General features: G+C 37.6%; 1 protein-coding gene across 6 annotated transcripts in view; it reads left to right on the top strand.

Annotated features, from left to right (window-relative positions):
- The window catches only part of ARID4B (AT-rich interaction domain 4B), a 148,285-nt gene that overhangs the window by 51,893 nt on the left and 82,382 nt on the right, over positions 1-14,010 (top strand). For all 6 annotated transcript variants that reach the window (XR_006821207.1, XM_046026560.1, XM_046026559.1 and 3 more), the window contains exons 3-4: positions 9,231-9,341; positions 12,183-12,248. Coding sequence is in view for 5 of the 6 variants with exons in the window: in XM_046026560.1 (XP_045882516.1) it covers positions 9,231-9,341; positions 12,183-12,248 (177 nt within the window). In the remaining variant the exon portion in view is untranslated. The remainder of the gene's footprint in view (positions 1-9,230; positions 9,342-12,182; positions 12,249-14,010) is intronic.

The raw sequence follows: 14,010 nt of genomic DNA, 5'->3' as shown, positions 1-14,010 counted from the left end.
TCATATTTCTTGAGAGCAAGCTGCAGAGATGATGTCCTGTCACTCCTAAATACTCCACTGTGTAATTCCCAACAAAAGGCCACTCTTACACCTGTCCTGCGTTCAGCCCTGTAAATCAGGAAGTCAGCATGGGTATAATACTGCCATCCTAGCCACAGATCCCTTTCAGATTTTACCATCTCTTCTAAGAATGTCTCTTTTTCCTTTTTGGTCCATGCTTTATCCAGGAATTCATGTTGCATTTGACTGTCAAATCTCTTCAGACTACTTCAGTCTAAAACTGTTGCCTGGTTTTCCCTATGTTTCATATTCTTTTGGGTTTAAGGAATACAGGAATAAGGAATTCTATAGGACAACTTCTTCAAACTGGGTCTGGTTTTTCTCATTGTCAGGTGCCACACAGAAAGTTGCTCTTTTGTTTTCAGTATATTTCATCATCGCACCACTGACGGGTAATATTCCAGCATTATACCAATACGCTGTTCATCAGACCTCCGCTCCCATCCGTTCAGCATCTATAGACAGCACTACGAATCTATCACCTTTAAGATGGCTGCAAAAGGGGGCGCCTGGGTGGCTCAGTGGGTTAAAGCCTCTGCTTTCATCTCAGGTCATGATCCCAGGGTCCTGGGATCGAGCCCCGCATCGGGCTCTCTGCTCTGTGGAGAGCCTGCTTCCTCCTCTCTCTCTGCCTGCCTCTCTGCCTAGTTGTGATTTCTCTCTGTCAAATAAATTTAAAAAAAAAAAAAAAAAGATGGCTGCAAAAGATGCTTCTCTGTTCCCATCATTCCTGCTACATTTATTTACATTTTTCTCTTTTCTGCATTTATTTATTTATTCATTCATTCACTTGTCAGTATGGATTCATGGATGCCAGTTTTAATGAGTGGGTTGTAATTTATTATTAAGTTTTTAAACTGAGGTATAATTTACTTACGGGGGAATATATACATCTTAAGTTAGTCAGTTTTGACATACATATACATGCCTGTCAAGGATAATCAGTGTTTATTTCGATGCCCGAAGTTTCCTCCATTTGACCAGTAGGAGCCCCTTCAGTTGGCTCCTGTGTCTCTTTGAAATATCTCCCATCATTTGTTGAACATTTCCTTACTCTCTGGCTCAAGATGTTTCAGATTCTTCTTGTAGTTCCCGGCCCAACTTCGAAGTCAGCCATTTCTCCGAAGATCTTTGGTTTCTTTAAAGTAGGATGGGATTGAGAAATCAAGAGATGGGCCATTGGTATGTTTTTTTGTTACTGGGCTGTCAGTTGCTACTGGGCCTTCCAGGTGGACAGAATTAGGAAAATATATGTATGTATATATGGGTACATACACAAATTTGTGTGTACACACATATATTTGTGTATGTGCACACACAAACACACATATATATACACACATCTGTAACTGTTCATTTTTCTGTGTGTGTATATTAAGTAATCAAGAATTCATATTTCTCTCTCTTTTTTTAAAGATTTTATTTGAGAGAGAGCACAAGCTGGGGGAGGGCAAAGGGAGGAGGGAGAAGCAGATTCCCCACTGAGCAGGGAGCCTGATTTGGGACTCCATCTTAGGACCTGGGATCATGACCTGAGCCAAAGGCAGATGCTTTTAACCAACTGAGCCACCCAGGCACTACATGAATTCATATTTCTAATTCCAGGCCAGTACCTTAGATCTCTTAGATGATTTCTTCTTCTTTTTTTTTTTTTAGATTTTATTTCTTTGGCAGAGAGAGAGCACAAGCAAGGGGGAGCAGCAGGCAGAGAAAGAGGGAGAAGTAGGCTCCCTACTGAGTAAAGAGCTTGATGCAGGGCTCGATCTCAGGACCCGGGGATCATGACCTGAGCCGAAGGCAGACACTTAGCCGACTGAGCCACCCAGGTGCCCCAGAGACAGTGAATCTTAAGCAGGCTCCCCTTCCAGCACAGAGTCCGACACAGTGCTCTCACGACCTCTGAGATCACAACCTGAGCTGAAACCAAGAGTCTGACACTTTTTTTTAAAACGACTTCACCACCCAGGCACCCCACCTTAGTCTTCTTTTTGGCCTTTCCCCTTCCTTCAAGTATCTTTGGCAGTGAGAAACATGGCCCCACTATCCTCAGTATATTTACTTATTTGATCAGTCAGTTTACTTATTTGGTGAGTGTAACAAATTTAATTATGCTGCTTATTTCCTGTCCCTGCTCAGCTCCCACCATGTCCTTAGCCACAGGGTCGGCCTGTGCCTCCATATGACTCTCACAGCCGCCTCCTCGTTACCTTGTATAGTCAGCATCTGTCCTGTCCCTCTGTGTCCCTTTGTGTCCCAACCCTTACGCCTCACTACTACCCCATGTCCTTAGTACCCATGAAAAGGAAGAAAGGAAATGGTCCCAGAGAAGATTTAAAATTAGAATTAGATTACACAGTTTTCTTTATTTCTTCAATGTACTTGTTTTTTTTTTAATGTTCTAGGAAATTGTGCATTTTCTTTTTTAAATGACATACCCTTTGGCATAAAGGTTTATTTTTTCATTCATTCATCTGTTGGAATTATGTCCACTGTGGTTTCAATGTCTCTTTGAGATTGTCATATACAAAAGGTCGTTTTCCTAGATTTATTGTTACACTATGTGTTTAAGTACATTTATTTACTTAGGGTTTTAGCATCAAATTTAATACTCTTGTTCTCTGTTTCTCCTGGCTGCATTGGCACCGCCACAACCAGTTTGAATGCTTACCCTTCTGAAGAAACTACCTCAATAAAATGTCTTTAGGCATATTTTGCTTTTAACAAAATAGATCTTGAATAACTGAATATTTCCTAGGCAGTGTCAACATTAGTCAGCCATTTGGAGAATTGATTGAACTATTGTCTTTCTGAAGCTTACTTCAAATATTTGGTGTGCTGCAGCCCAATGCACATTAGAAATCACTGTTGATTCCTTTGGACACTTGTATGTTTCAGTGGCGTTTTGGCTTCTTAAAGGATTATTACCCACCAATAGCTAATCTAAAAATCTCTTACGCTTTTTAGTGTTCCCATAGAATTCAATGGTTTTTAGGTTCCAGTTAGGGCATTTGGTAGATTGACTAGAAAAATAATTGTTTAAGCAATGCTGGATAACTGTGAGGTAGCCGTTGCCTTGACAACTAGAAAACTGTTCTGTTTGCTAAACAAAGGGATGGTAATTTAGTAGTTTAATTTCCTTTTTGGCATGGAGGTGCTGCATAATAACATTTTATTTTAGCCTCTGAGATGGTACATATTATTGACCAAAATCAGAGAAGCAGAGCAAAAAGAGAAGGTAAGAGTTTTTTCTGGTTTAAAGACGTGTGTGTCTAACAGGGTCAGTGTTGGTCTAGGTAATTTAATGAACCAGCTGATTAATTCTTCATATATCTCTTGCACCAAAGGCCAGGAGCCCTAGAATAGGTATATAGTCTTGGTTTTCCTTCCACTGTTCTAAAGGGTTGTGATGTACTTCATAATGGAGCAACACCACAAACACTTCAACCTCTGCTGCTATTAGAATCAACAGGATTACTTTATTTCTGAATTGAATGAGGGGGATAATATTTAAACACTTCCTCCCCAGCCTCCTCCGTATTATGCACAATTACATTGGCATCTCTTCTATTTGTGTGAAATCTCTTCTGTGTAGGACTTAAAAAAATTTTTAATGACATGTTTCCTCCAAATTATTAAGTAATAGTGTATGCGAGCCATGTTCCAAGCACTTTACATGTAGCATTTCACGTCTCATCCCTTTGAGATAGTCACTCTTTTATCCTGAGGTACAGAGGTGCAGCCCAGGGTCATCTAGCTACTAAGTGGTAGATTTGAACCCAAACATCTAATTCAAGAGCCAGTGCTCTTAATTTACTATATTGTACTGACTCTCATTCATATACTCATTCTAAATATATTAGAGAGTACAGAGAAGTATTAATAAGAAAAATAAAAATAATTCATAATCCCAATTACTACAGATTAGAATACTTTTTTCCCCTTTAGATTATAATACTCTTTACTCTTCTCATGAAGTGATGTAATATCTGGATTTCTTTCAAAATAATCATTGGTTAGGAGGAATGGGTAGGAGTATAGATGAGACAAAATTGTGTGTTGATAATTGTAGGACCCAGAGTATAAGTATATGGGGGATTTATTATAGAGTCCCATCTTCTTTTATATATGTTTGAAGTGTTCCTTAGTATACGTTTTATTTTTACTCATTTTTCTTTTCCTATTTTTTTTTTTAAGATTTTATTTGTTTGACACAGAGAGAGAGATCACAGTAGGCAGAGAGGCAGGCAGAGAGAGAGGGGGAAGCAGGCTCCCCGCCAAGTGGAGAGCCTGATGCGGGGCTCGATCCCAGGACCCCGAGATCATTGCCTGAGCCGAAGGCAGAGGCTTTAACCCACTGAGCCACCCAGGCGCCCCATTTTTATTTTCTTAGAGTGCATGCACATAAGGGGGGAGGGGAGGGGAGCCGAGGGAGTGGGAGAGAAAATTTTTTTATGTTTTAAGATTTTATTTATTTGAGAGAGAGTGAATAAGAAAGCGAGAGAGCACAAGCAGGGGTAGAGGGAGAAGCAGGCTCCCCACTAAGTAGGGAGCCTGATCCAGGGCTCCATCTTAGGACTCCAGGATCATGACCTGAGCCAAAAGCAGACCGAGCCACCCAGGTGTGCCTCCCCCCCAAGTATACATTTTAAAATGCAAAGAATACATACCATTTGTAACAAACAAAAAAGAAGCCTTTAAAAAAAAAAAAAAAAAAAAGACAGGAGGACTGGGACACCTGGGTAGCTCAGTTGCCATCCATTTCCTGATTTCAGCTCAGGTCATGATCTCGGGGTTGTGAGATTGAGCCTTGCTGCCTCAGACTCTGTGCTGAGCATGGAGCCTGCTTAGAGTCTCTCTCCCCCTCTGTGCACACGCTTTCTCTCTCTCTCTAAAAATGAAAAAAATAACAGGAAGACTTACTTTGAATGAAATATTTTTATATACGTCTCCCTCCATTCCATTCCCTTTCCCATTGGTTAATCCCTTTTTAGCAGTTATTCCTATCTTTATTGTGTATATATTTTATATACATATAAATATATACACATATACATATATACATATATATATACATATAACACAAATATATGATTATTTTTGCATCTCTAGAGAAAGCTAAACTGACAGAACCACCCAGGTACCTCCTTTTTTCTTTTAAAATGCTAGAGGCAAAACCTCATCTTATTTAAAAAAAATTTTTTTTTTAAAGATTTTTATTTATTTATTTTTCAGAGAGAGAGACAGCGAGAGAGGGAACACAAACCTGGGGAGTGGGAGAGGGAAAAGCCGGCTTCCTGCTGAGCAGGGAACCATGTGATGTGGGGCTTGATCCCAGGACCCTGAGATCATTATCTGAGCCACCCAGGCGCCCGCATACCTCATTTTAAATGATTGCTCATCAGGGCACATGGGTGGCTCAGTTGGTTAAGCAAAGCATTCTTGATTTCAGCTTAGGCTATGATCGCAGGGTCATGGGATCGGGTCCCATGTCAGGTTCTGCTTTCTCTTTGAAGTCCGCTTGAGATATTCTGTCTCCCTTGGCCTATTTCCCTGTGTGTGCACCTGTTCTCTCTCTCTTTCTCAAATAAATAAAATCTTAAAAAAAAAAAAGGAGGGGGTGTCAAATCTGAATTTACATTGGTTTAATGACTTATTTGCCCACCTTGAGTGTTTCCTAATAGTAAAAATAATTGTTAATGGCTAAATACTTGAGGCATAATAATTGAGTGCTTTTTAATATTGACCATGTTTTCCTAATATGGAAACTGAAGGTTAGAGAGGTTTAGTAGCCTACAAAACTCATCTAGTTAGTGTAAAGAATAGAGCTGGGGTAAGGACCTTGTCTTTTCTGCCTGTGCTGTTGGTCTGCTTTATTACCTTACGTTTTATTAATGATACAATAATTTATGCTCTGCTAAAATTATGTACACAAATCTGACCATGTAGGTAGGTTATGGATTTCATTTGTTTTTCTGTAGAAATTCTCATTCATATTTTGGTTAGCATAGTTTCACTTCTAGATGATTATGTTTCTCAGCGTCCCATTTTGACCATCTCTCTAACCCCTATACTTCGAGAAACACTCATTAGACAGAGGTATACAGAATTCAAATTCTTACGTTCACCTAATGATAAGAATTCAGGAACAGAAAAGTAACTTACCTAGATGATACAAAACAAAATAATAGAGGCAGAAGTAAGATCAGACCATAGATCTTTGCTTTCCATGTGTTGCCTTTAACAGATTAACACTGTTCCAACAATGTGTTTCAGTTTAGCAGGTGTTTATTAGACTTTGGTTTCCCTTCTCAAGTATTTTTGTAATAGACATTTTCTTTATGTGTTTTGCTAATTCCTTTTCATGTGTTCTAGCTGGAAGGAAGGGAAATACTACCCTTCAGAATAATAATTTGCCTCCACAATATTTGAGGTAATTATTACTGTTTTCTGTTAGCATGGATTTTTATGTTGGTAAGGATGTGAGATAGGCTTGGTTTTGGGGAAAAATCTCTTTCAAATTTAAGTTGAATAAATCTCAATAAACATATTGACAAATTGCTATCATTGGCATATTGCCAGGGTTTGGTATGAATATTAATGAAAAGAATACGTAAATGTTTTCTGTATATAAGTAGTCTAAATATATTACTATTCTATTCCCTTTTTTGTTCACAGTACTCTTTAATAAAAATATCTTAAAAAGGTATCACTTCTTAAACATTTGTTAGAGTAGGCATAAATGTTCAACTTCTAGTTTTCTTGTTTTTTTCCTACGTTTCACAGTTTCTTGTTCCTCAGCAGTATTCCTTTATTTTAAGTATACTATTTGTCTATGAAAATAAAATTTACTGGCTAATAAGGCAGGATGTATTAATGGAAGAGGTTTGCAAGTTGTGGAGAGTAATGTTTAATAGTCATGAAGACAGCCCCACCATTTGCTTTTGTAGCAGTAACACACAATACCAGTTGAATCACAAAGGGAATTGATGTGTTCCTGAAATTTTCTTAAAATTTCTGGGCAAAGTGTTGTGTGTCCGTTTCTTTGTATAATAAAGCCACTAGCTTGTCTGGAATTTAACCAAGAATTTGACCAAGGAAAATGGTATTTTAAGAGGCTTAAGGCAAGTAGGTAAAGTAGAAAAATACAGTTTTAAGTTTTAGGTGCTAGAGCAGTACAAAGTTATCAAAGTTGTAGTCAATGATATCAACAAATTTTAGTGGTAGTAATTCAGAAGTTATTGTCTTTCTGTGAGGGTATACTTGTGTTATGACATAAATGAATTGAAATAAAAGCGTCTTCCTAGGTAGTTTTTTTTTTTAACCTTTTTTTTTTAAAGTAACTGTGTCCAACATGGGACTAGAACTCACAGCCCCAAGATCAAGAGTCCTGTGCTTTACTGACTGGGCCAGCTCCCCCCCCCCAACCCCCCATGTAGATTTTAAAATCCATATACTTGATATATGTTGTGTTATTTTTAAAAATACTTTTCATGAAATAGAATGAAACAAATGGCTATTAAGGTCACCCTGGGGGCGCCTGGGTGGCTCAGTGGATTAAGCCACTGCCTTCGGCTCAGGTCATGATCTCAGGGTCCTGGGATCGAGCCCCGCATCGGGCTCTCTGCTCCGCAGGGAGCTTGCTTCCTCCTCTCTCTCTGCCTGCCTCTCTGCCTACTTGTGATCTCTCTCTCTGTCAAATAAATAAAATAAAATCTTAAAAAAAAAAAAAGAAGAAGGTCACCCTGATAATTTCAGTTGTAGTAACTTTGTCTTGGTTTATGGGCTACCTCCCACCCTTAAAAAAAAGTTGTAGTTACTTGATTATAATACTTTTTGTATGTCATTAGACTATATATCTTTTTTTTTTTTTATAGATCACTCCTTATGTATATTATCCACAACTATTGGGATTAATTTAAGATCCAGCCAAATGAAATCTGTATTTTCATCACTCACTGCTATATTAACAGCATTTTTCCTCCTTATGGTCTATAAATAATTTCTACAAGATGTTAATAGATGTTAATAGAAAAAAGGGTTTCTTTGGATGATGAGGCAGAGTGGGGGGGTTCATTCAATAAACTGATTTTCCCAAACTTTCTCCTCCTTTTCTTTTTGGTGGAGCATCTCAGGATATTAGTATTTCTTGTAAAACACATTGCAAAAAGTTACTTACATAATCTTTCTTTGATTATGCATTGATATAAGTAGAACTCCTTAAAATTACAGATCTTATACAGAAATGTACATGATTTTAAAGAGTCAGAGCAGCTAGATTAGGACTGTTAAAAAACTAAATCACACACACAATAAAAAAATAGAATCACAAGTGAGGAAACTTAAAATATTTAACATGTGAGGGTAAATAAATAGTGAACTCATCCCAAAGTATTTACGATTTCCCAGATTGGATTTCTTCTTATAGTTTTCTCCATTTGTTTGAAATAGATGTAATTCTTTCCACCCCTCCTATTCTACCTTTGAATTGTCTAGGTAGGGATATGACAAAGCTACTTGGAATCTGGGTGGCTTCTTAAGATGTAGCCTAAAATTTTGAGGCTTTTAAGGATCTGTCCTCTCTTTAGATGGTCATATAGTAAATAAATACTTGAATGATTGGATAGATGGAAGGGTGAATAGAATGACAAACTTGTGATTAAGCTTATTCAAAAAGATTCATTTTTATTTTATATGACGTACATATAAAATAGATTTTTTTGATACATAGATTTTACTTGTTTTTATATTATTTTTTTAACATGGTCTACAATTAGCATGGAAATCTTTTTTTTTTTAAGATTCTATTTATTTATTTATTTATTTGAGAGAGAGAGAGAGAGATTGAGATCACAAGTAGGCAGGGAGGCAGGCAGAGAGAGAGGGGGAGGGAAGCAGGCTCCCCGCTGAGCAGAGAGCCTGACTCGGGGCTTGATCCCAGGACCCTGGGATCATGACCTGAGCCGTAGGTAGAGGCTTTAACCCACTGAGCCACCCAGGCACCCCTTTACTTATTTTTAAGTTAGAGTATTTTGTGGATGGTTCTTGTTAACAAATACATTCAATTACTACAACTTTTATAGCTATCATAGGATTAGATCTACCAGTCCGAAGTCTAATTGTGCTAAAGAATTAAGAGACTTTAAATCTAATTGTATGTGTTTGTATTTTAGGCCCTTGATGAGCCTCCCTATTTGACAGTGGGCACTGATGTGAGTGCTAAATACAGAGGAGCCTTTTGTGAAGCTAAGATCAAGACAGCAAAAAGACTTGTCAAAGTCAAGGTACAGTATATGTAGTTTTTATATATTCAGTATTTGATATTTAAACTTTTATTTGGTGTGTGTATTTAAGACTTTTTTCTGCAAGATGGGTTTAGTTTCTGTATAAGGGTTGTCAAATACTTGAAAACAAAACATTATTTGGGATTTTAAAGTATTCTAATTAGGATGAAGTTAGATTATTACAAATTGATATTTTGAATGACATTTCAATATAGACAGACTTTGTACTGTTTGTGTTGTTAGCCTTTTAGAGCTGGAAAGAACCTTAGAAATCATGTAGTTTAATTTTTTTTTTCTTTCAAAAAAATTTTTTTTTTCTTTCAAATTTTTATTTGACAGACAGAGATCACAAGTAGACAGAGAAGCAGGCAGAGAGAGAGGAGGAAGCAGGTTCCCCACTGAGCAGAGCCCCTGATGCAGGGCTCAATCCCAGGACCCTGGGACCATGACCTGAGCCGAAGGCAGAGGCTTTAACCCATTGAGCCACCCAGGCACCCCATTTGGTTTAATTCTTAATTTTAGACCACCCTCCACCATTTTAACCATCAAATTGAGATGTGATTTATATATAATTGATGGTGTTTTAGATAACAATAAAATAAGGTAGCTCTAGTTGTCAATTTCCTTATCTTCTTTCTTAAAAAATCTTTCTTAAATACTTGGGTTTTGTCTCAGATAATACAGAAAAAGAAATGTAATTGTTTACATTTTAGTAAACTATCAGTGTTGAAAAATATAGGACAAGTGAAATATTTGAAGGTAGATATTTATTCATTTGTCAATTATTTACTGAGTGGTAAACTGTGCAGGGTACTCTGTTAGGTGGAAGGAGGTTGGGATATGTGGATGACCTGGTCTTTGTCCTCAGAGGATTTATAGTGCAGATTAGCAGATACCCTGTAAAACATTGATTTGAATATCACCAAGTCAAACAGGCCACAGAGGTGTATGTCCAGTGGAGAGTTTCAGATTGTCTTCTGGAGCTTTTTCTGTGGCTATATTCTAGCTTCTTTCTGTGTGCATGGATGTGTTGAGAAAAGCTTCGTGTGATTCTGATTCACACTTCTAATTAAGAACCATTGTGGTTAAGACCTTTAAATTAACTGTAGGAGTCTGGTCTCGGTCACACCATGCCTTTAGTTTTCACACGTGTGGTACCTGTGCGCTCTTCCGTGATTTGATTTTTGTGGGTACTCTTGCAGTGTTCTTACAGTGGCATTCCCTGTTCTGATTTCACACACTGGTGTTCCCTGAGCACTCATTTTTTTGCCACTACTATCTTGGAAATGCAGACAGAGCTCCTACTAGCACATGCAATACTTTACTGTCAGACAAATGCTTTCCCTCCTGGTAGATCGCTTCTTTAGTAGAGCTTGGCATACAGATAATATTTTAGTGTTAGAAAAAGGTGTTCTCTTTGGACAGGAGCAGTTTTACTCTAGGACCCCTGCTTTGGTTTGCAGAGCACAGGCCGGATTTTAGCTCTGACTTGCGGTCTCAGCTGGGTGTTGCTGTGTAATGAATGAACCAGCTAAATGGCATGTATCACTCCTGCTTTTCATTTCTTGCTATTAATAAAATGAAGAGAACTGTTAGTCTTTACTGCGTCTGTTGATAGCACAGAGTACCAGTATCTTGTGCCTTGTAAATAACAGATACCTAAAACTTGTTAATTTTTTTTGCCGCTCTAAAAACCCGTTTGTAATTCAAAGTTAATTATTTTCTCAACATATACAGTGGTATACTTCTGATTTGTTTATGATTCAAATAAAGTTCATACATTTTCAACAGTTTGTTGATATACTTCTTCCTCATCAGTTTTCATTGATCAAACATTTACTATGTGCTAAGCTCTGTATTAGGTTTTGAAACTCCAGTGTTAAAATCTGATCTCTGTCAGTGGCCGTACAGTGGCTTACAGTCTGAGCGAGTGACAGAAATAACTAAACACATAATTTAAATAAAGCATGGTAATGCTTTTGTGTGAGATGGAAATGCCTGGGATGCTATAAGACATCTCTTCACAACTTCTTTGTGAGCACATTCCGTAGATGGAGTACCGCAGATGTCTGGTAAGACCATGTTGATGGTTGAATCCCTGTAAGAGCTGTTGCTTTGTGTAGGGAAAACAGCTTTCTTACACTGAATACTTGAAGCTATCCTATTTTCACCAACTAATGCAAAATATTTAAACTTGAACCCTTGTTTTTACGTAATCTCCTCCCATCTGGTTTCCCATTCTCTGCTTCCTGTACTGATACAGAGTACAGTAAACTTCGGGAGCTTGACCGCTTAAGTTTGAGTTTCAGCTCTACTGTGTACCAGTTCTGTGATCTTGGACCAGTTACTTATTCTTTCTGCTCCTGAGTTTTCTTATCAACAAAGTGGGAACCATCATACCTACCTAATAAGGTTGTTGTAAAGATTATGTGTTTAATGCTTGAGCATGATGCTTAGCTCTCAGTAAATGTTGCTACTAAAGTTACAGCTTATTATTTAACTAGGTCTTCTGAGAATGATAGAGGACCTAATAGCCTAAGGTCTCCACCTGTTTTTCCCTCCCCTCCTTTTTTTTAGAAAAGGAAATTATACTACTAAGGTAATAGCTAATAGTATTGAATAAAGTCTAGTATATGAAACACCAGCTGATTTATTCTGGAAAGTTGTCTGTCTAAAATAATAAAATTTTCAGTTAATCTGGTTAGGGACTGAGAGTTATATATACTAGACAGCTGTGTTAGATTACTTGTAATGAGAACAAATTCATTCATTGATGAACTTGTGTCACTTGCTTTTGTGTGTGTGTGTGGGCTTGTTGCTAATTAAATTTGTGATCTCTAGGTAACATTTAGGCATGATTCTTCAACAGTGGAAGTTCAGGATGACCACATAAAGGGCCCACTGAAGGTAATTCATTTATTTATTCATTATTAATTCTAATGCTTCAATGGGAGATGTTAAAAATTATACGTGGTCATTTCTTTTTAATTATTGGATGTTTTTGAGTAGATAAACATAGTTCTCTCTAAATAGGCCAATAGAAAACAATAGAACATTCAGTGAAACTTGATGTTATAAGATGTTATAAGAGAACCTGTGTTTAGAAATGAAGTAAACATCAAGGAAGCGTTGACTGCTTTTTATTTACTATCTTTTTCTTTTTACCATGTTGTACTTTCAGAATTAATAGGTGATGAATTAGGGATTCAGTGATGGAGGTTCTGTGACAATGTGAAAAGTGAGGGAAAAATTCCAACATGTTAAGAACCTGAGGGCTTCTATTTATTTATTTATTTTAAGATCTTATTTATTTGAGAGAGAAAGAGCATGGGGAAGGGCAGAGGGACAGGGAGAAGCAGACTCCTCTCTGAGCAGGGAGCCCAACATGAGGCTTGATCCCTGGACCCTGAGATCATGCCCTGAGCTGAAGGCAGATTCTTAACTGACTGAGCCACCCAGGAGCACCAAAGAGCTTTTAGAGTGCTAATTTGTTGAAAAAGCTACAGGCAAATGAAATTTTTAAAGGGTTATCAGACAAAGTGTTAAGCATGTTACATACAGATAGTTTTATTTATTTGCATTCATTTCTCCTTACTGGTGGATGAAATCAGTGCTGTTCTACTTTCTACTAGTGAGCAAGCTAAAGGGAATGTGAGGGTCACCACTGTGTGCTCGTTGGCCCTTTTGAATGTCTGAAAATTGGACAATGGCCTGCCTGGATGAGTTTTAAAAAATGCTAACAGAATTGAAGAAACGTTTATAGATACAAGAAAAATCCTTTACTGACACAGCTGTACTTAGGGGGAATTAGATATGTCTATCTGCCAGTTGTTTGTGATTGATTGGAAGACTTCTTTTTTGATTGAAAGATTTTTAATTGGATCCCTAGAGCATTAGTAGGCACTATAGAGAGCTAAAGCTTGCAATTAAAAAAAAAAAAATCTTGCCTTACAAAAATTATTTTCCACCATTCCTGTTTTGTAGGTGCCATTTTTAATGCTACATGCACGTGTTCATGACTTGCAGGGACAAAAAAACCCCAAAATGTGTATACTTATAATATGATGCTTGCCACCATTTATTTAGCACTTAGTATGTGCTAGTGCTGGGCTAATAAGTCTTTTACACATACTGTTTTATATAATCCTAACAGCTCTTCACAGAAGACACTAAAGGGATGTAAAATAATCTGGCCATGCCAGCCAGTGGTGACAGAGCCAAAATTCTTGTCATTGAAGCGTGTGCCCTCTGAATGTTCAGAACACATAGAATTCCGTGCCGTATTTGTGTTCTTGCCTCAGAAGCACACCAGCATAGCTCTCACTGACTGCCACCCTGTTCGCATTGGCTCAAGCCAGCTCCTACCAACTACAAAATACGCTCAGTGTTGTGAAGAGATAGAAAAGGGAACCACTTTGTATCCTCAGGCCCTCTTTTTCTCCTCCTGCTCCTGCCTCTTATGGCACAGTTGGTTTATTTTACTTGTTTGGCTTTTCTTACTTTATTAAATTGTTCTTTGTCTATGATTAGGGCTAAGGATTTTGATTTTGACATAGGCAGGTATATTAAATTTTATCTCAAGATTGTTAAAGTGTTTTCTTTTGTCTATTGTTGTGTGTGTGTGTGTGTGTGTATAGATTTTAGGTTATTCCCTGATATGCTTCATAGC

Source organism: Meles meles, chromosome 13 (genome assembly GCF_922984935.1).
Source record: "Meles meles chromosome 13, mMelMel3.1 paternal haplotype, whole genome shotgun sequence".
Taxonomy (NCBI): domain Eukaryota; kingdom Metazoa; phylum Chordata; class Mammalia; order Carnivora; family Mustelidae; genus Meles; species Meles meles.
This window is presented reverse-complemented; position numbering and strand designations above follow the sequence as displayed.